We start from the raw sequence: 22,980 nt of genomic DNA, 5'->3' as shown, positions 1-22,980 counted from the left end.
CAATCCCCCATGTCACCAGCGGCCATGTTGGCGTCCTGACATTTCTGACATTCGCTTTGTGTTGCCTTTTAGGATGGCTTTTAGTCTTAGACACACTTAAACACACACACACACACGTACATGCATGCGTGCTGTCACTCTGAGAGAAAAACTGGAAAGGACAAAATGAGTGAAATCAAAATGTCAAGCTGGAGGTTGACTGTGAAACATGATGGGGAATACTGTCTCTTTAGCTCACAGGGGCGCGGGCGCCGTGATTTTAATAAATGGGTTCTCCGACCCTGCAGAAATATTCATTCTCAGACTAGATGACATTTTATCTCCCTGCCGGTTGCCATGACACAAATGACATTTGATGACTTTACTGTTCTCTGTTTAAATGTTTCAATTTCAAGCGCGCGGGGCTGAATTACCAACCTGAATCCCGGCCGTGCATCGGCAATGATGTCTTACTCGGGAAGCTCCGCTGTAGCATGCTTCCCGCCTGCGTGTGTGAGTGCGTTTCCGTCCTGTGGATGCATCAGCGTGCGTATCAACTCACACTCAAGACTAATGTGGTGGATTACAGGTGAGGGATGTATTGAGGGGGGGGGGGGGGGGGGGACGAACCCCCTTTAAGCCTCCTGCAGCAGCACATTAGTTCCGCCCCGCCCCGCGGAGACAACCTGGCCCCGTTCTCAGTGCCCCCCGTCCAGGTAGGGGACGCTTTGGTGACATCACCTCTGACTGAGCCAGACACTATCCTCCTCTTAATGATGCCTTCGATGTGATACCGCTACGGCAGAGACACACACACAAAAAGAGTCTGTACATGTAGATGTCACACCTATATTTTTGGCAGTAAGCCCATGAAAGAGTTCAATCATTAAGGCCCAAATATTGCCTGTGGGTTCTGGGCCTGTATTTATCAAGCGGTCCTATCTGGCCTAATGTAATCTATATCATATTCTATATCAACATCATTTTTGTCCTACATTCAGTATGTGAATCAGCTTTATTGACTAAACGTGTATACTCTGGGCAGATCAAGACTTAGTTACTCACAAGCTACTTAGTCGGTATCGATTCCTTTGAAAAATATCAATAATAAAATTCTATAAATACAAACGTGGGTTGCTGCATCACGTCCAAACATTTTCACTACTTTTGTACAATGTTTAGTGTCATATCAGCCCTGACACATTTTGCTGGTCCGTGTCACATGACCGTTGAAACCAATGTGACATCAGAACCCAGCACACGGCGGAGTAAAGTGGCACACTTCCACATCAAACGTGAGAGAATGGCAAAACGGAAACCTAATGTAGCGTGGACTAATAAAGACCTTTTTGTTTAAACTATATAAAAAAAATCTAATTCCATTTCCGAAATGATCAGTATTTGTATTGTTAACAGAAAGCCAGTATCGTATCATCCGCAATTACATTTTTTTCAATTGTTTATCAAAACTACGAAATGTCAGTGTTATTTCAACTTTGCAGCCGACAGCGTAAACATAGCGATGTCTCCCTCTCTTACAGTCGTCTTCCTCCTCACTGAAAGTGAGCGTCGAAGCTTTATCAATAACTTCTGGTCCTGCTCTGATGTAGGAGTGTTTTAGTAGTTTAACCTTCAGCTAAACCTTTGTGATTCCATCCGTGGGATTCTGAGACGCTTGATAAATAGGGGCCCTGAACGCAGAGTACCAGTGTTGCATTTCATTTCCCCTTTGCCTGCTTGGTATAATTCTGTAGAGGACTCCCTATTTGAGTGGGCCTCATTAGAAAATACGGAAATTTCAAGTCGTAAAGTATGCTTTTGTCAGTGGCAATATAGGTCTGTGGTGACTGAAGAGCTAATTTCAGCAACCTATTCCTCTACTTATCCACACCACATTGTTTGTTTCAATATCATATTTGACAGGCTTGTTTTTTTTTTTTTACCCCCCTCCCACCTCCTTTTTAATCACAATATGTTTTTTGACTTGTATCCATGGTGCGGCGGGTGCTACGCAGGATGTCAGTCCACTGTTATTTCCTGAGCAGCGAGCAGCACTGATAAACGGCAGAGATTTGCTGAGCGTTTGACAGTTTGCTTATTTCCCTTTCGCTCAGAGGGCCCCTCATCAGCTAATTTCAACGTGGCAGCCTCAGAGGCACAGGTCTTTGGGGAAATGTCATTTTTAATTAAATCCCAGGTCCTTTAAGATAAGCAGTTAGGCGTTCATTTCACCCAGGGCGTGACGTTGTCAGAAGCCCAGGAGCATGACGTATGTCTGTCAAGATTCATCATTATGCAAAAACTGCCCCGTTTTTTCCCCTCTCCTTTCCCCTTGCATGCAGAAGGAGTCCCTAACTGCCCAGCTAAAAAAAAAACATCCCTGGGTGTCATCGCGTGTGGTTCCCCGACATCTTGGAAATGCTTTTTTATAATGTCAATCAGGCATTTTCAGGAAGTTCTAAATGTCCACGAGAAAAGTCGTGAAGTGATCATGATGTTTCAAGAATATCTTATGGTAGAGGGTTCCTTTAATATACTGTATTTAGAACACTTTCGTCCCACTGTCAGTCTGACATTTTAAAGTTGCCCTTATCAATATATTTATATTTCAAAAGAATTAGAGATCAAATGACTCTAATGTGAAAGTGGTCGCTTGCACACAGAGAATTGTAACCGACTCCGCCAAGCCCATCAGCACTATGGAGCTCTCTGTCTTGTATCACTTCATTGTTTAGTTTTTTTCAGTCTGCAACTTTACTGTTTTGGTTCAGTCTGACTGATCTACGATTTTTTCAGCTGAAAGGCTCCGATAAAGCCACTGTACTCGACCCGCTCAGCAGCAAACAGCAGACGGAAACAGTTAGAGACTAGCTGGTGAGCACAGCAGTGCATGTAGCCGCTAGAGAGACAGATGTTTCCCTCAGGAGTTGGTGGAGACCAAAAACAGAGCTGAAAGAGACTGAATATTGGACTTACATTCATTTTAAAGATGTTTCCTTTATACAGCCATAAAACCACAGAGCAATGTCCAAGCAGCATAATCTGAGTAGATCACAGCAATCAGAGGGTAAAACATGACACAAATCAGACGTTTTAGGGACATACTCAAAGGTAATACAATCTCTGTGAGATGAATGCTAAATCTTTCTTTCACTTTCTTACTTAGTTCTTCTAAGTTACAAGGATGTTCTGAGTCCAGCGTTTGTGTTGAAAGGTCAATCGACGTGATTAAGTTTTTCCATATTAGTGAACATTTGTATTCCTAACAGCTAGAACCATAAGATAACATCATTGTGTACTGTGGATTATGTTATCTGAATGTTGGTGAAGGCAAAATGATTTTCAGCACATATATTTGTTATAAGCCCTTTTCTTTTTAAACAGAAGACATTTTGGAAGAGCACAGGTATCAACAACGTTAATGGTGGCTCTGTTCTATTCAAGTGTTTCTAGTGAGTCATGACAGTGTGACAGTGAGCCAGCCTGCAAAATACCAGTAATGGAGTTTGGACATGATTTACTTTATGAGAAAAAAGTGTCTATTGTAGCTGATGATTACAAGTCACATGAACTGACTGTGAAAGTTACAATTTCGTTATGTGATACCCCAATAATTAATTCAAATAATGCTTTATTCTATTTATTTATTCTTGAGATTTAAGTTTGTACAAACAGTGGCCCGATCCTTTTTGTTTCTGACAATTTATTGCAGGCTTTTATCATATTTGAAAGGGTCTTTCATGTTTTCTATCCCTGTCAAAAATAAACGAGGATCAGGTACAAAGAGGTTCTCTTGTTACAGCATCGTCATTACGCTCCCAGTTACATTTACTCAATGTTCACTCAATATACGTGTAAGTGTGTTTTGGTCGCTGTAACAATAGACAGCGCGCTCAGTAGATTCGACACTTTCCGACTATTTCCGCCATTGCATCGTCTTGCCTCCATTTTACTCTCGTGTGTATGTGTGCGTGCGCAGTGTCGGTTTAAACTGGAAAGACAACAGGACCGAAAGCGGACGCACTGACAGATTTCTACAGAAATGGACGGGTAATATCTCATTTGACTTTTATCGAGGTACTACAGAGTACTGCGTATATGAATGCGTCATTTTAAGTAGAAGCTGATAATGAGTCGTATGCTTGCGTTAAGGTGTTTCCATAGCCACGCGCTCTCGTCCATTAAGGAAGTGTCTAATGTTAGCATGCTAACGCCCGCTGTTTATTACATTAGCAGCATTGCTTCTTATATTTAGAAATACTTGGCGATGTTCTAAGTGGACATGTTAACACAGTTGCTAAATGTACTCTCCCGCAATAGTAACGTTATTTTTGCAGCAGTGTGCTAACGTTAACGAAGCGGCTCGTGCAGTGAAGTAACCCGTTATGCTAACTAATGTAACGTTACAGTAACGTCGGTCCTTTGTGTTGTGGCTAACCAGCTAGCTTAGCTGACCGAGCGGGTCCAGTAAATGTGTGGAATCGTCTGATAATGCATATTATATATGTCCCGGCTAAAATCAATATGTGCAAACACTCCATTATCTCGCAAAGCTGCACGGTGTTAGACGGTACCCAGCGGCTATATTACTCCTGTCGTGATGTGGGCCTAACGTTACTGTGTTTGCTATAAAGTGTATACGGTTGCATTAAGTGTGCTCGGGTGTGTCGGTTTAAGACTGTGGGTGGACATGAAGCGGGACTTCAATTTTACTTCAACCAAAGTGTTATGAGTCATACATTTGGCTAGAACAGCATGAAGCCACATAATGTTGATGTGTGAGGAGGAATATGAATATATATATATATGTGTGTGTGTGTGTGTGTGTGTTTAAGGAGGGAGTGTGAATTAACACGTTACGTTACTGGTATCAGGCAGCATTCTATATTCAGAATGAAGGACTGGAAACTAAACAGCCTCGCAGTAGGAGTGATGGTGTTGCTGGGCTTGTAGGTGGAAGGGCTTTGGCTTAGAGCAATTCTGGGACTTACTGTAACACATATCTGCAGTTTATGTGATGTATCACAACATACAATTGTCCCCCAACAATTGAAACTTCCTAATAGACATCGTAACAAGTTTCTTTAAAAGCCATAAATGCTTGTGCATCTGACGGTATCATGTATTCTTTTTTTAAATGCTGTTTTCCATTTTAAAGCTCTACCTTTTCACCAAATGAAAATTGTTTCTCTTTCAGCATCAGTGATGTTGCAGTTGGAGTGAAGGTGAGTTTTCTGTTTGTTCTTTGCTTAGTGATCACTACACAAACTTTGGACAGTGCATGTGTCATCTCTTGCTACATTATGAAACAAAATGCACATTATAATTGTCTGCATTAATCTTTCCTTTGGTATTGATACTTTAGTGTTTTTTTCAAATATTCCTACATAGCTTTGGGGTGAGTGGCGTGCTGCTAAAATGAGACGGGTCAGTCCACTTAAAGTGAGCCTGGGCTGAAGTTGTCGCTGACTTCGGGGCTAACCCCCTTTGTTTTAATCAGCAGGTGGCTGGTAGGACACAGGAACTTGGCTTGGGTCTTGTGGAGTTGTAGCATTTATTCACCAACAAATAAAGTGTCCACACACTGCACGACTGCGTTCACACTTGAAACGTTACTGCCAACTTCATACTCGCCCTCGCACGCTCTCTCTCTTTCGTCTAAAGGAGTTTGCTTCTTGTGTAACACATTTTAATAAATCTTAAAAGTGCAATTTAAAGCCGGTGATGAGTGAGTGTGGAGGGAATGAGGATTGTGCGTTATCTGTCTATGCCCCGGGCTGGTATCAACCTCATTGGATCGTCCAATCACTGGTGTAGTATTTCATTTCCGTGGGCCAATCGGAACTTTGACCTCGTCTGCCAGGTGACGTGGGCTTGAAGACGACCTCTACTCTTGACTTTGGCTAATATGTCAAGCTTTTATTTCCGTAGCGAACATTAACGTGCGTTGTTATCCTTGTCGTGTTGTGGGGGCCACGGTGCAGCACACAAACATTGCTCAGGCTTCAGTGAACTACGTGAGAATGATTGTCAGTGGCACGTTGGAGTCAAGTTTGATTCCCTGTGGCCTGACAGAACAGATCAATGTTAAAAGCTAGCTTCCTTGTATGTAATGTTAGCTTAACGAGCTAGCATTAGCTAACTTCATGGTGTTTCTCAATGCAAAGAGTTGTACTTTTTACTTCAATGCATTTATCTGTTAGCTTTAGTTACCTAGTTACATTGCCGATTCAGATCAACAATACAGAAAACAATCATCGTCTATCTGATGATACGATGTCAATAGGGCGCAAATTCACAAGCAACCCAGCAGTATATAAAGTAAGAAAGATGAAATATGTATAAATAGATAAAGATGACCACCACATTTGCCAGCTGCAACATTAAAGCAATGAACACATTAATACATTAATTTATTATAATATAATATTATCCTGAAATAGGTCATTTTGCATTATGAGTAGTTTTTAGTGTATTTTGATGCTTGTACTTAAACTGAAGTGCCAGTTTATCCTGTGGCCCATCTTACCTGTTGTCAGAGATTGTGATTAAAACAATCAAAATGCAATAAAACGTATTATGTTTATCAAAGCGAGATGTTGTTTTCTCAATGTATTATAATCTCTAAAGGCTCCTAAAGGCTGAAAATCTGCCCCCCTACCTGGTAGTTTGGTATCATGTCACTACTTAGAGTTTGCATGTCTGATCATACAAGACTAACAATATCAGCATTCATATTTAAGACAAATGAACCAGTGCGCTTTTGGCATATTTGCTAACTTAAATGATTAATGAAGTTTCATAGATGTTGTTGACTTCAGCATTTTTAGCACATTTAGAAACCCTCTGCCTTATATTTAAGCTTTCTGTACCACAACAAGCATGAAATAATTCTAAAGAGATGTTACATTTCCTTTTACAGCATTATACCTGCATTTTAACGCAAGACCAATTTGATTTCTTTAAAACATATGTTTTGAACTTTCATTGCATTAGAATGGCTTTAATGAAATGGGCAGGGCTCGTGTCCCTGCTGATCACCAAACAAACCTGTTTCCTTGTGTAAGTGCATTGTCGTTGTGGCTACCTAACCTGATTTGTCGACTGTCTGCTGCATTTCCGTCTGCACAAAACAAAGTTAAAGTCCACTCTCAAAGGGAAACGGAACACTCATAAAATGTCTATTCCGCTGATATGGAGGGTCTTTGTCATCCTGTTTATTTCATCAATATTTCAGTGTCGGAGACTAAACCGAGGGGGTTGCCAGCTGTTGGGAGAGAACTAATTTCTTGCATTCTTGCAGCCGGTGCCCCGTGTGCTCACATTTTGGCCTGACGGTATCAATTTATTTGTGTCACGCCGCTGTAGCGGCGGCCTGCAACGCCTAGTTTACAGCAACCATAAAGAATGTTAGTGACAAAAGAACAATTTGTTGAAATTTAGTCGGACAGAAAGAAAGAGGGGTGTGTGAAGCTATTATAAAGTTGTGTGTGTAATGGGTCCCCAGCCAGGTTCCCTCTTCATCCCATCAGTCAGGTTTAAGAGCACAGGGCGCCCGTCAGCTCCAGCAAACCTTCTGGGACCTCGTATAGCTCAGGATGAAATGACACATCTTGACATCTTAAATTCAGCAAGATTAAACCCACACCAGAAGAGGAGGAGCAGACCACTTCTTGTTTTATGTCCCTCTCCACCTCCTCCCTCCTTTAAACTGTCTTCAGAGACCTCTGCTTCATTGTCGTCTTTGAGGGCCTGTCTTGAAAATGGAAATGGTTTCCCCTATTATTTCACAACTGTACCTAACCGTCTGTCTTTCTTTCCTCAGAGGGGATCAGACGAGCTGAGTATGTACAGCAGTCCCAACTCTGGCGTGAGCAGTATCAGTGGTGAGTTTGTTTCTGACCAGCCTTTAATGGGGAGGGGGCTTGATGGAATTTGCAGGCAATCGTTAGTGGCAGGCGGCATGAAAGGAAATGAAAGATTAATCTGTGTTGGAAGAGTGAAACGGGCTGCGGAACACCGGTTTCCCACAGGAGCTGTTTAGTGTCTTAACACCATCACGCTCCTCAGTAGGTGGGCACCCACACATCACAACACGTGACTAGAACAGACATCGTGGACACCGCTGCATTTAATGCCTCCTCGCTGTTTAGACCTTATCAGAAGAAAATCACAGAATAAAGGATGACTGAAAGAGCTGCTTGTGGCGCCACAAAGAGAAGATGGACAAAATTAGGCTATTAAACACTCTGCCACCAAATAAAGGCGCACGCAGGGGTCTTTAATCAAAGTCCCAGTCTGCCATCGCTGCACAACGGCCCCCTCCAAGCTAATGTCACCCCAGGGACCTGTCTAATAAAGTGAGATAAAGATGGTCAGGCTGCCTTTATTTGGGTAGCTTCACAATGTCAGCCATTGGTGATCTTGAATTACCAGTCTCGCAGATATGGATGGACGCTTCCTTAGATGCAGGGATTCCCAGTGCTGCTATGCTAGCTTTCAGAAGAAGCATCTGTAACAGATGGCCCCTCACAGTTTACATGAGCAGGGTGGTTTGACTGGCAAAGACTACTGTGTGCATGCTCAGCATACTGTCAATCTTTTATCGTCTAGATTCATTTAGTGTCAGTACTTCAAGAAGACCAAGCACCAGAGTCGTTTATTTGAGCAGTGGAACATGTAACAGAGATTACTAGGTAATAGTGTAAATTAGGGCTGGGTGATGCGGCCAAAATCTTCTATCCCAATATAGGTCATCGATATAGCTATGTTAGATGTTTTCTGGTAGTTGAATAAATAAAGTCTATGTAACATAACCACGGGGTAGAGCCTTTGTTTGTTCCTGTACTCCTGTGTAAATTACATGCATAACAAATGAGTATTTTCTCATTTAATTAAGAACTTAACAGTTGCAAGTAAAATGATAGATGAAAGAAAAGTGTTTACATGCACACAAATACAGAGTAATCAGACTAATACAATAATTTGATTTAACTACACTGGGTCCCATCAGCAGATCTCATATTAATTCTTATTATCGCTTAAGACGACATTGTGTATAACGGTGTCTGGATGTTTACTTTCACCACATTAAGATTGCATTGAAAGTGCTGACAGGTAGGCGGTCATGGATGAGGTCAGGTTGCCCTTTAATGAATCCTGAACAAGCGCTAGCTATCCCTGATGATTGAAGCACCTTTTTGAGTTGTAAGTTGGGGTAATGTATTCTCTATCCCATCTGAAACGACTGTATTCTGGTTGAGAGATGGTACGCATGTGATGATGCCTTCATGTGAGCTTCTACGATCAGTCCTAACTTTGTGAGCAGTCGGTGTCCGCCATTATGCATTCACATGGGGAAAGATGCATCCAAACGCTCTGAAATGACAAAGGGCTGTTGATCAATGGAGTACTTAGATGGATGTAGACGCATCCAGACTCCAGGCTGCCCCTTAGCCATCAGCAGTCTCATGAAGCAGCAGCAGTTGTGTAAGGGAGGTGTACTATTCCCAACTAAGCATATGTACAACACTTAACACTTAACATGGAAACACTGTGTTCTGAAGTATACAGTACATTCCCTGATCTTGTTGTAGATCAACAACACGCGCACTGGAAATGTAAGGTTTGGGGAGCTTTTGAATACTTCTGGTGACATCATTTTTTAAATTGATGAATTGATCCTCTTAATGTGTGTGTGTGTGTGTGTGTGTGTGTGTGTGTGTGTGTGTGTGTGTGTGTGTGTGTGTGTGTGTGTGTGTGTGTGTGTGTGTGTGTGTGTGTGTGTGTGTGTGTGTGTGTGTGTGTGTGTGTGTGTGTGTGTGTGTGTGTGTGTGTGTGTGTGTGTGTGTGTGTGTGTGTGTGTGTGTGTGTGTGTGCGTGCGCGTGCGCGTGCGTGCGCAAAGATCGATCTTTTTCCTCTGGGTCATAGAGCTCCATTGTTGTTAAAACACATCAATGAGCCACACATGTTCTTTCATTAGCATGAACACACACACAGCGTCCTGTTTTCCCAAATACTCACTAGAGCACTGAATGTGTATTAATCCGTATTGGGGACTGAAAATAGTCTCCATCAAATGCAGATGCATTTCCTCCCATTTGAGAAACACTTGCTAAAAACTACAGTGGCCAGTTTTGTGAAATGACGGAGCCTTTTGTGGTATATAGTAATGACTATTTCAAATAATTCTCTTTTGAGTAGGAACCAATGGGGCTGAGAGAGAGTCTTTTGATCCAGCCTGATCGTTTAAAGATTTCACGATGGATTGCAAAGACATTGTGGCTTTTCTTGCATACAGAGTAGCGCCGGCCTTGTCCTTTAGAGTGGCTGTCGTTTAGTCGTGCTAATCAATGCTTGTGCTGAACCTTTAGACGGGGCTTCCAACGGCAGTGACAGTAAAAAGTTGAGGGTGGAGGAGGCCCCGCCGTCTCGCGTGCTCCACATCAGGAAACTGCCCAACGAGGCCTCGGAGACCGAAGTCATCGCCCTGGGCTTGCCTTTCGGCAAAGTCACCAATATCCTCACACTGAAGGGAAAGAACCAGGTGAGTGGTGGAAACGAATGGGTCTTGCTATCTTGGAACTGCTTGTGAAGCATGCCTGCAGCGCCATACAAAGGCTCAGCCTATTGTGGTTCTGCTGAGGAAGGCTGGAGGGGACACTTGGCATCTGTCCCCTAGATTCCTGTCATTCCTGGCTGCTTTGTTCTCCTCACAGGACCGATGTCCGTGTGTCGTCCAATCTTTATCAATCTGAAACCGCAGTTCACTGTGATACACTTTGCAGCAGTGACCCTCTGGCATAGATGTTATGTAGTTTGGCATGTTTATTTGAACGTGTCTGCTACTTGCAGGATACATCAAATGACTTTACATATATTTGTCCAAGTTTAGTTGAAGCCATGTATACATGATCAGAGAATTACTTCTTGGCAACAGTGGTGGGGAACTGATCAGAGATCTGTTTTCTCTCGTCACTTGTTCCAGGCGTTCTTGGAGATGGGGACGGAGGAGACAGCCATCACCATGGTCAACTACTACACTACTGTAACGCCTCACATCCGCAACGTCCCTGTGTTTATCCAGTACTCCAATCACAAAGAACTCAAAACCGATTCCGGCAATCAGGTGAGTAGAGCCAGACTATCTGACCACTGTTTGGAAAGCTCATTTTAAACAAACATGACAGCAGTTCATTTAATCTCTTAGTGCTCTTGTGTCTTGTCAGCATTAGATTGAGAACTAGAGTTTTTTTGTTTGGTCCTCTTAATACTTTAATATTCTGAAGTAAGTTGAGGTAAAACAAAGTATAAATATAAAGATGTTCTCTGTGTCTAATTACCAACAACCATAGGGGCATATTTGGCAAGCCTGGACACGCGTGTCAATGTTTGCATCAATAATGAATAAAATGGGTCACCATTGTTAAAGGAAGTGATGACACATTGTGTTTGGCCGTAGCGGACCCAGGCGGTTCTTCAGGCGGTGTCAGCTGTCCAGTCCGGCGGGTCGCCAAGCTCCGACGTTCAGGAGGCTCTCGCCGCAGCCTCCAGTCCCGTGCTGCGGATCATCATCGATAACATGTTTTACCCCGTAACGCTGGACGTACTGCAACAGGTACGCAGCAGCTGCCCTGACCCCCCCACTCAGTGGCAAACGACTCAGTCGGCACGTGACACAATATCCACCGTTTGTACTTGAATGTTTTAAGTTTGTGTTAAATATTTTGTTTGCAGATTTTCTCCAAGTTCGGCACGGTCATGAAGATAATCACATTCACCAAGAACAATCAGTTCCAAGCCCTTCTGCAGTTCAGCGATCCCGTCAATGCACAGCAGGCCAAACTGGTACCAGCCGCTCCCACTAGTCATGTCACGCATCTTTATTATTCATCTGCTGTTCTGATAGCCGGGGCTTTGCAAAACCAAATGTAATAGTTCAACATATATGATGGATTTTTTTTATCTCTCCTGCCAGGCCTTGGATGGCCAGAACATCTACAATTCATGCTGCACGCTGCGTATCGACTTCTCCAAACTGGTCAACCTAAATGTCAAGTACAACAACGACAAGAGTCGCGACTACACGCGACCCGAGCTGCCTGCTGGCGACGGCCAGCCCAGCCTCGACTGCACGGTGGCCGCCGCCTTCAGCAAAGACTCCAACTCCCTCCTCGGTAAGATCCCAGGTAGAGCACACTTTTCTTTCTCTTCCTTTTCATTATGTTGTGGTTTGTAACCAGCTGGCTGAGTTTAAGTCCCGTGAGACAAGTTGCGTCCTTGCTTAGCGGTGTAGTGAAAGAGCTGCTCTCCATTCCACCATTGTCTTTGTCTACTTCCTGTCAGGAGCCCTGAACCCTTTGAGCGCTGCGGCGGCGGCTGCTGCTGCTGCAGGCAGGGTGGCGCTCGCTGGACAGGCGGGGTCCAGTGGGGTCCTTCTGGTCAGCAACCTCAACGAGGAGGTCAGTAACACACCTGCACACACACACACACACACACACCAGTCAGATGGAACCCCTACCCACCATCTTCATCCATCTGTTCTTTTTTGGGGTTGTGGCCAGACCTCCTTGTGCTTCTATTTGTCATTGTCTTGTGTCTGATATAGAGGAGACATTAAGAAGGTTCACTTTGAAATGTTTTGCACAAATTTGGCCTGAAGACACAACTCGAATCACCTTATTTGGCGTATTAGGCTGTCATGCTTCCGTGATCTTGGACGAATCTGTGTTCATTCTTCTCAGGATGCGAGGGTGGTGTTGTGCACCATTTGTTTGACTTCAGTTTTCCTGTAGCCAAGCTGATAATGTCTGAGGGAGAACACCTGTCCATAGAGTCCATATTTCTAGAAACTCATTTTCTTTCCGGTATTTACGGAATTTTGAACTTCGGAGCTGTGACGTGCAATTTAATTTATGTCCTGGTGGTCACTGATCTCTGAACTGACTGAGGGGGACACGTGACATTAAAGCTTGAGTATCCAAACTGCTGTAGAAGAGCTTGACTGGACCTCGTTATTCCAGTTAGTTTTGATATGAAGTTAAAATATATATATATATATATATATATATATATATAAAGAGTCTAACCTTTTTCTTTGCTTTTCCTTACATACCAAGAGCCTTGCTGAATTTTATTAAACTTTTTGTCAAGACTCATTATGTCCCTGTGAGAGAGAGAGAGGGGGTTTGCTGTCACCTCCCCTCTTTCCCCTCCGATGTTCTGCCCTTCCTTCTCTTGTCGAACTGTATCTAACTCTGCTAACTGTCTCTCTTCTGTTTTTCTCTCTAAGCTCTCCTCACTTCTCCTCAGCTCATATGAAAGCTCATATGAAATCATTCTGTGGTCTTCCTAACCTGGGAACAAATACCTGCCTCTCTGAAAGCTTCCTCAGTCTTTAATCCCTCTTCCTCAGACTTTCTTCTTTTACTGTGACTTAAAGGGCATCCGATATGTCTCGCCTAATGTCTCTGTCTCTTTCCCCCATCAGTCTGTTCTCTCAGTGACTGTGTAATACAGGAGCCTGTGGCAGTATCTCAGCTAAACACTTGATGTTCAGATACTGCGCTTCCTCTTTCTTTTAGCCTCTCAGACTTGTGTGAACGCCACGTTTTACCCAGGCGGCCTTCACATCAACTCTTGCATGCTAAATTGTACGACGGAACAAAATTTGAACTGCATGGACTCTTTAACATAGGCCCCCCCCCCCCCCCCCCCCCAGCTTCTCACACTCTCGGAGTAGCATCCTCCCTCGCTGAAAGATAGATCTTCAGATTTCCGACCTGCTGCATGTTGTTTTTGATCTCATGGTTCTGACTTTCATATTGCTGATTTTCTTATGATTTTGACATGAATGTACCTTTACCCCCCCATGCTTGTCCAGGGTGAAAGACATTTTGGCTACTTTGGTTACTTGCTGTATTTTGACTAAAGAGAACATTGATCCAAGCCATTATCTCTGACCAAACTACCTGCATTATTCCAGTGTACTGACCTATATTTTATTTTTGTCCCTCCCCCTCCCCCCTCACTTTTTAATTTTTTTTTATTTTCCCCCCAATTTGCATTTGCCTCCCAATTCATCTCCTCCTCTCTCTCTCCACCCCCACCCCTCCCTTTTCCCCTCCATCCCCCCACCCCACCCCCACCCACACTGTGTGATGGTGGGGGACTTTTTAATCCATCAAATCACCCCTTCTTTCTCCACCACCTCGCCCCACATTAACAAACCCCTCCCCTCTCCCCCCCCCCATGACACCCCTTTTCGCCGCCTGCTCCCCTACTCCATGACCCACCACCTCCATCACTCTCCGGGGGGAAAAACAAAAACCACCATTCCTCCTACCTACCTCCGTTCTGGATCGATCTGTCCATCTCTACCTCCGCTCCGCTCCGACTCTTCTACCTCTCTACCTGTCTCACGCTGCTTGTTGCTCTTCTCTCCCTCTAAAGATGGTTGCGCCCCAAAGTCTGTTTACCCTCTTCGGTATGTTATCGTTAGCTCTCTCTCTCGCTCTCTCTCTCTCTCTCTCTCCAACTCTCTCTCTCTCTCCAACTCTCTCTCTCTCTCCCTCTCCAACTCTCTCTCTCTCTCCAACTCTCTCTCTCTCTCCCTCTCCAACTCTCTCTCCAACTCTCTCTCCCTCTCCAACTCTCTCTCCAACTCTCTCTCTCTCTCTCCAACTCTCTCTCTCTCTCTCTCTCTCTTCTACCTTCTCTTTTTGTTTTATTTCCATTCTATATTTGAGACATTTGTTATTCTTATTATTCTTATTATTATAATTGCAAGCTTATGTTTGCGCACACTAGCTTGTTTAGTCACTTGTAATACATTTTGACCCCCTGTTTATTGGTTTGGGTTAATGTTGATTACTTTGCCCTAAAATTCACTAGGTAGTAATCTGTTAATGCACGGTTAAGTCAATATCTCTGCATGCTGTTTTATTGCTATGATTTCTAGCCATCTGACACAGCATGATACCGTATCTGTTTAGAGGGTGTCTCTTCTCTCTTTACCTGTTCTCTCTACACACCTCTCACTCAAAAGTCTGCTGTAAAGTTCTTGTGTGTACTCTGCTAGTCTCTCTTCTGTGTTTCTTGCCTTTTTAAATATCCTTTGCCTCCAGCGCTGACTTTCCGTTCTATTCTAACTGTCTGCTTTCTCTCCACCTCACCTCTTCTCCTCCCGCCTGCCTGTGGCTCTAACGCAGGAGTGTACGGCGATGTCCAGAGGGTGAAGATTCTTTACAATAAGAAGGACAGCGCTCTCATTCAGATGTCAGACTCCAACCAGGCCCAGCTAGGTGAGCAGTTGTCACCGTCCACCTGTGATGCTAGCAGCAGGAAGTCGATGCTGCATCCAAGGGGGCAATGAACTGAGAGCAAACTGAGTCTTACAGATAAGAGTTCGGACCATTTCTGGTTTTGCCGGCTCGGTGTGTGTAAGCTCACACCAGTTTGATTTCATGCATTGTTTTTCCATTGTGACAATTTAAAACCTGTTCCGACCGCGCAATGCTGCTAAATGCTTGTTTTGCATTAGTAATAAGCAAAATGACAAACGTCATCAACATGACTTTGTTTGCGTAAATGGACAAATGGAGCCGCAGTAGAAGTGGGAGGGGGGGCACTTTGATACAGCTGGTAAAATGTAAAGACGTGATGCCTGGTGATAGTCCTTCACTCAGGTATCACAATGGGGCGCTCTGGTTTTAACCCTATAGCTGTATCGTACACAAAGAGCTGTGATTCATATGAAAGACAACCACCACCGAAATGTCAAACTCCAGAGTTGAACCTGTTATCGCTCTCAAATTGATGGACAGGTCTGTTCAGAGGCTATGCTGTCCTTCAATAGAACAGTCCCAGTAGCCAGAGTAAGGCCTGCTCATCACTCCTCCTGTTTGTTGTTGTGTGAAAAGAAGTTGACTTCATGAAGAGCTGTCATCACCTAGTGAGCAAGCTGAGTGGAGGAATACAACGATCCTCACTTTATTATTTCAATGTCTGACGACATCAACATGAGCACGGTTTCTCATTTTATGGTTGTTTGTGTTTATTTTCACTATAAGTTTTCTCATTATTGGCTTCAGTTAGTAAAGCCAATGAACACCACATGACGGGCAGCAGCGTCCTCACCCATGACCTGCCTTTCTTTTTCCCACGGCCGAAGCGATGAGCCACTTGAACGGCCAGAAGATGTACGGGAAGATCATCCGCGTGACGCTGTCCAAGCACCAGACCGTGGCTCTGCCCCGGGACGGCCTGGACGACCAGGGCCTGACCAAGGACTACGCCAACTCCCCACTTCATCGCTTCAAGAAACCCGGCTCCAAGAATTTCCAGAACATCTTCCCGCCGTCTGGCACCCTCCACCTCTCCAACGTCCCGTGAGTACCAGGCCAGCGAGCTCGGGGTCAGTCAGCGGTGTTGATACTGATTGTTGTTGATGCTGGAGAATGCTGTGTCTCATGAAACAGCCACAGCTCTTCATGCAGGTCCATTTTGCACCGGACCACGACTTACAAGACAATTTGTCCAGATTTGGAGAAGTCTAATTATATATCTATTATAAAAATAGAATAAAATGCAGCATGAGAAACACTGACTGTGTGACCTTTGTCTCAACAGACAAGACGTGACGGAGGATGACCTGCGGCTGCTCTTCTCAAACGCTGGAGGAACTGTGAAAGCTTTCAAGTTTTTCCAGTACGTAGACTTATCCCACTGCATGATATACGGGACCTGATGACATGTTACTGCTGAGGATCCTTCCATCTTGGAACAATCCGTGATTGTTAATAAATAGTTTAGTTCAGTTAAATAGGTAAAAAGAGGCTTGTCACGCGCCGGTCCTTCTTAAAGGTCAGCGAACATTTAATGCGTCAGAGCTGGAGCTTTTGCTGATTTTGGGGTTAACCGCCTTCACGGTGAGGTTGTACCGGAGCAGTACATCATGAGCACACCATCAGACCCGATCCACAGGTTAATTTCCTACATAACACTGTCGTGTTTTTTATAGGGATCGCAAAATGGCTCTGATCCAGATGTCGACGGTGGAGGAGGCCATCCAGGGCTTGATTGACCTGCACAACTATAACATGGGAGGCAGCCAGCACCTGAGAGTCTCCTTCTCTAAGTCCACCATCTAAGAACAGCAGCCAACGTGACCCACAGTCTGGGAGCTGGTGGTCAGAAACCTTACAGACTGTGTCTGTACACTGGGGCGGGGCGGGGGGGGGGGGGGGGGGTCGACCATATTGAGTGAATCAGTTGTTGTTGGGCTTTTGTTGATCCTGTCATTCCTTGAGAGAGAGAGAGAGAGACTGACATTTCTGACATCATTTTTTTTTTTTTTTTGAAAGGAAACTAGTTTTTTGCAGATACTGGATCCTCCCAGCTGTTCTTAACTGTACCTCTGTATTATGTCCCCCCCCCCCCCTCCCCCTCTCTATGATAGTTTGATGTCGATCGGTGTTTAACTCTTTATTTAGTTGGAAAGATACAGTACTTATGTGCCTTACTTGACAATATCAACTGCTCCTACAGCTGGACATGTTCATTTATTACCCTCCTATGCGTTTGAGGCACATTGGTATTGGTATATATTTTTGAGGGACAGTGAGAAGACAAGCTGTTTTGTCCTCTAAACTTTGTTACAGTTGTTTTTAGCTCTTTGGGGGGGTTTTGCATTCATAACATTTTCCCTTTTTATAGTTAAGCAACAGAAGAGAATATTCCTTGAGGCTAAATGTACGAGTTTAAAAGCAATCCCACGACAGGCAGCTTCACTTTGAACGCCAATATTCCACAAGTACGTTCAGCGTAAGATCCTTCTCCCCCAGTTTTGATTCCACATATTCAACCAAACATCACAACGTGGCGAAGGTATCCGTGTTTTATTTGTGGAAGCCGTCCCTGTGCTTTGTTCTCCCACATGTGTTCCATGAGGTGTTTACTGTCAGTGACAATGGTTCTCTAAAGCATGTGTAGTTGTGACAGGATCTCACTTCAGAAAGCGTTGCATGCTGTGGAAGCAGTGAGACGAGTCCACTGTGATGTATTTGTCATGTGACAGTTTACATGGAGAGGGCTCCTCAGTTGGACCAAAGTTTCTGTGCCTTCAGTGGTTTAATTCATTTGAACTAATGCAAAAAAAAAAGTATTTGAACACACTGATGCCCAGAACTTTCAAGTGGTGACTTAATTCCCGATGTTTTTAAACTACCCAACCTTGGCTTGAGGTTATTGCTCAGAAATAATAGTTGTGTATTGTATTTTTTTTTTTTTCAAGTCTGATTTTATACAGCTGAAAATGTAATGATTTGGTATAGTTCTGAAGAGGCACAATTAAAGGATGAATTATTTTCTAACAAGGGGAGGTACGCCTTGGTGTCCTGCTCTTTTTTGTTTTTGTTGAGTTTTCCCTCATGGTCTCTCTTGTGTATTCTGCATTACGTCTGTAGCATGCTTAATAAAACTATTCTGTAGCTCCACTTTCACCTCCTCTGTCTCTCACTTCTCTGTTCTGTCTGCTCACTTCTGAAGCCATCTTCAGTCCCAGGGTGGGAAAGGAGCCAAAGCCAGCTCTGATACGCCAGATTGAGCCCTCTGATCGCACTAATTCACAGGACCAGTACATTTGTGTTGATGCGTTTCCCACCCTGCCAACTGACACAATCTATTCCTTTGATGTCTTGCTCTCCTCTCTTCTGCTAGTTGCCTATTTTCTAATCAGTCTCTAATCTGCCTTGCTCTCTGATCTATCTACTTGCTCTCACACTAAATCAATTACAGAAATGGCCACATTTGTCATTTTTCCAGGCTCTGCATTTTACGCCATTGTAAGCGTTCCAGCATTAATTGCTCTGTACACACTTGGTTAATGTTCAGCCAATTACATCCACATGGTGTTGCTGCAGAATGGCGTTGTGTTTCGCACACCGCTTTAATCCATGCCAAGAGGCAACCTCCGCTGCTGACAAATAAAGCCGCGGTGAAACAAACGGTCCGCTAATAGAGGAACGCTCGCCGTACAAGTACATGCAAAGTTTAAGAACTACGATTCCCGCTTTCCTGGTTGTACAGCCAGCCACGATGCACCCACGTCCGGCCAAAATGTCATCGCTTCATTTTATCTTATTTGACAATTGTGGGAAATTAAATAAGAATCTAAGGACAGTGGATACAGTAATACGCTCCTTTCTATCAGTATGGAACTAACTAAACTGAGCCCATGTTTTTAAACTAGCTTTAACTGCAACATCTTATCTTGTACCCACGTTAACTCTGCTGAGCTCTGCGGCGTCGTATGTTTTATTTCTGATCTTTTGTGATGTAAGGTCACTTTGATTGGGCCATTGAATAAAATATATTTTTGTTATTATGAAAGCATTGCAGCTGACCACAGAGTACATTGTTAGCAGTAGCTTTAGCCTCTATTCTCAGGATATTATACATCCTGATATGAACTCGTCAGATGGGTGAAAGTAGCGTCACTCATTAATTGCACGAGCCGGTGAAATGAAGCCGATCACTCAGCCTTGTGACGTGTTGACAGTCGTATTCATCGTACGCGGTGCGCCTCGCAGCGCTGCAATAAATGAATCAATAAATAATTAATACAAATGTAATCACAGTGTAATGAAAAACGACCTTCTCACCTTGTTAGCTACAGTGTTGTACAGAGAAGTAGGTAAAACAAAATGGACTTGCTCTTGTATTAATATCCCATATAGATGTATGTCCTGGGAAGAAGTGTGCTACATAAACGTCCCAATGTACAGAAAACACAACAGAACCTGAACTAAGAAGCTGAGTCTGTAGTCCGTGCCTATTTGTGTTTCCACTAATTCAGCGCTCACTGGGAAACCTTTGATTCATTAGAGTCCCGTCAAAAATACATAACGCTAATAGGCTCAAATGCCATTTTTCACATTATGAATAAATAAGTAGGATCGACCTCAGCCCATCCATCAGGAGCTGTGTATTAATACAATATGAGTAATACAATTAATAACAGTGAAACTTTATTTACAAACGCATCGGCCCACTGAACCATCCATAAAAGACATGTCAGATAAGCTTCATACTTATTATTTTTGATAATATAGTAATAACCGTCTGTTGAGGTTCATGAATGACAATGTCACGTTGTTTGTTCTTCATGTCTTATTGTGGATGGTAAAAAAACATTTACCTGAACTGCCACTATCCGAGGGTTGTGCAGCAGACGGTGAAGGATGTGTGAAGTTCCCTTTTAAAATGATATATTTTCTCATTCTCCAGGTCGAACAAACATGTTTGATGCACAGCCTTCCCCGTGAAATGTTTTTCAAATCAGATTTTTTTGCCTTTACGTCTTCTAATCTTAAATATGGTCCATGTTTGGTACCTCCCAGTCTTCCTCGCTGCCCGTCCCGACACATTGTGTTTCTTTTGTGCATTACCACGCCCGACCGTCAATAAGTGAAAATGGCGTGAGGCATTGGAATGTGCACTCATCCGTGTTCTTACACATGCAGGCGCAGTTCCAGACCAAGTCCATCTCCTGAACATGTTCAACTCAGCGTAACTCTTCAAGCACACATAACAAGCAGCGACGTCACGTTAACTAAGAACTCAGCCTTTTTCTTTGTGCCAAAGTTAGGTTGTAGGATAACATTACAACCTGAGCGTCACATGGTTAAGTTGAACTCTTATCAAAGAAAACATGGCTCGGTCGCTTCACATATAAAACCATTGTGTTGCCGTCGGCGAGCTTGTTTGTTAGCTTATCAACGCTAAGGAAAAATGCACAGATGGCACTTTACAGCTCCTTTTATATCCTTTAGCAACAAAACTGACAATTCACCTCCATGATGACTGGAGAGTGCCAGGATTTCACCGAAAATGACAGCTGAGGGCAACAGAGAGGAGAAGCAGCGACATGATTGGCTGACAGAGATCGTGGCAAGATACCTGGTTGGTTTAACTACCAGTGAAGAGAGAGAATTGTGAATGAATGAAGCATAAAGTGTTATGGTCGGTTTATCCTGGACCCAAACGCAGACACCGGGACAGCAGAGTAGGTGAAAAAAGGGTTTTATTTGGCTTGTCTGTGGAGCCGGTGGAACATGCAGGTGGAGCATGCAGGTGGAGCAGCGAGGCGGTGTGTGCGGCGGCGTCTGGGCGGCGACGTGGCACGGGACTCGCTGAGGCAGAGGGAAAACACAAGTTAGTTAAAAACGTCAAAAAGGCTAACTTTCGCTAAGAGAAGACTTAAACTCAAAGGGGCCGAGGTGTAGCTACCACTGAGTTGAAGGAACAATCTGGCGATGAGACTGCAGGAAGCCGGGGTATTTAAGCTGAAGGTGTAATTGTTGTCAGGTGAGGAGATGAGCCCAGGTGCCGGATGATTGCAGCCGCACTCAAGCCACACAGACAGACAGACAACAGGGGAGACAAGCTGAGGTCACAGCGGAGCCGTGACATAAAGAGTCTTAATGATTGAACTTGCGCTGAGCTTTGTTAGGTGAAGCAACAATTTGAGTCACAACGGCACCCGTACCCTCCAACTCTTCACCCAAGCACCATTGCTGTTGAACAGACCCTTTGTTTGGCCCAATATTTAGTGACCAGATATGTTCATGACATTACACCAGAGCGACATTACGAGCTACAAGTCACTAGATGATCCAACTCCGTTATCTGTGTTCATGTACAGAACGTCAGACACCATCACATATAAGGCTAAGGGGTTTGACTTTGTTCAGTTTTAAAATGGGAGCTACAAACATGAGCATTTTTGAACAGTCAATGGTAGTCAACTTTTGGTTGAACGGGTGACCATGGACGCATTGGGCTGAACAGTCACCAGTTAACATGGTCACTTGTTAAAAACTGAAACACCTGTTTGCTCTGAAACCTCGAGTCCACTGTCGGAATATTCATTCTGACAACCGAACATGCGACAGCCAGACATTTTGAGATCTATTATTATTAATTTTTTTGAACTCATGCACACTTGTGAGCCTGCAAGTGTCCTTAAAATACAAAAATCCATTCAGACGGCAACCACCGGTTCTGCAGAGTAAAACCTGCATTCTCTCCATTGACCAGCAGGGGGCGACTCCTCTGGTTTATGGTCTTAGTCGCTAGTTTCAAGTCTTCTTCAATACAGCATGATGTTCATTTAGTAAATGATGGTCCATTTAGAGTCAAACAGACCATAAAGTGGAGTATGTTTTAGGACGGGTCTACCTTGTGATTGCCGTATTCCAAGAGGGCGACGGCAAAATCACCGAACTCGAGATTTTATAACAGCAGTCCACAAATCAATAGGTGACGTCACGATGACTACGTCCCCTTCCTGTGTACAGTTTGTGGATCCAATTTTTTAAACGCAAAAACTCCAGTGTACCTTCAGACCCAAAACGACTCAAGTTTGCCTCCATATCACTTATATGAAATTTGATCACATGCATTCCTTAAAATACCACAGTGCATGGTATGTGGCAGTGAGAACAGTACAGTAATAAACTGACATAGAAACAACAGATCTGACCCCGAGGGCCTGGACCCCTGATGATCACGGTCAACCGCTGAGGTTCAATTTGTCTCCCGCTCTAAACGAGTGAAAATGATGAAGTTGCTGCCGACGTGTTGATATAAGCAAGGCGTTGCTCCATCAGGGACCGGGGCCCATTGGCTTGAATTTGCAATGATGGACGTCCTGTCGGGCGTCGTCTGATGAAGATGACGCTCCACAGTCGGGGCCCTGGGACCGGGGCAGATGACCTGATCCATCATCACGCGGACACGCCGCTGCTCACAACCAATGCGAAGGGGCTTTCATATAATTTTTTTTGCAAGCTTTCAATGGAAGTGCTCGCGTCCCGGATCCCCGCTCTCTAAACAAAGATGACATGATGTATCAAGCCAGGAGGGCAGAGTCGATCAATAGCTGGTCTGGTACTATGTATCGGCAGTGCGGGACACTGGGATCCTGCTCTCCATCACTC

The 22,980-nt window shown here is 44.0% G+C and overlaps 1 protein-coding gene across 4 annotated transcripts; it reads left to right on the top strand.

Moving 5' to 3' along the window:
* Window positions 1–3,938: 3,938 nt before the first annotated feature.
* On the top strand, window positions 3,939–18,474 carry LOC142943724 (polypyrimidine tract-binding protein 2-like). Of its 4 annotated transcripts, none has more exons than XM_076085417.1 (14): window positions 3,939–4,029; window positions 5,177–5,204; window positions 7,805–7,865; window positions 10,354–10,526; window positions 10,968–11,108; window positions 11,442–11,597; window positions 11,717–11,827; window positions 11,958–12,156; window positions 12,326–12,441; window positions 14,432–14,465; window positions 15,190–15,282; window positions 16,152–16,368; window positions 16,610–16,687; window positions 17,001–18,474. In XM_076085417.1, exons 1-14 carry the CDS (start codon window positions 4,022–4,024, stop codon window positions 17,128–17,130), a joined length of 1,545 nt encoding a protein of 514 aa, XP_075941532.1. In that variant the 5' UTR covers window positions 3,939–4,021; the 3' UTR covers window positions 17,131–18,474. The 4 variants fall into 4 exon arrangements, with proteins under 4 accessions (XP_075941532.1, XP_075941531.1, XP_075941530.1 ...); XM_076085416.1 differs by having other exon boundaries at window positions 11,958–12,168; XM_076085415.1 differs by lacking the exon at window positions 3,939–4,029 and adding an exon at window positions 4,112–4,928.
* The last annotated feature ends 4,506 nt before the right edge of the window (window positions 18,475–22,980 follow it).

The sequence above is a fragment of the Anarhichas minor genome, unplaced genomic scaffold, assembly GCF_050575085.1.
Source record: "Anarhichas minor isolate MPS153535 unplaced genomic scaffold, ASM5057508v1 ptg000155l, whole genome shotgun sequence".
In the NCBI taxonomy this organism is placed as follows: domain Eukaryota; kingdom Metazoa; phylum Chordata; class Actinopteri; order Perciformes; family Anarhichadidae; genus Anarhichas; species Anarhichas minor.
The sequence above is the reverse complement of the archived record's forward strand: the minus strand, read 5'-3'. Positions and strand labels throughout refer to the sequence as shown.

Coding starts and splice junctions, on each gene's coding strand:
- LOC142943724 (XM_076085414.1), top strand. CDS start 4,786: ATGTGTGTGTGTGTGTGTGTGTGTTTAAGGAGGGAGTGTGAATTAACA. Junction 10,527..10,967: donor CACTGAAGGGAAAGAACCAG/GTGAGTGGTGGA, acceptor CACTTGTTCCAG/GCGTTCTTGGAGATGGGGAC. Junction 15,283..16,151: donor CTCCAACCAGGCCCAGCTAG/GTGAGCAGTTGT, acceptor CCACGGCCGAAG/CGATGAGCCACTTGAACGGC.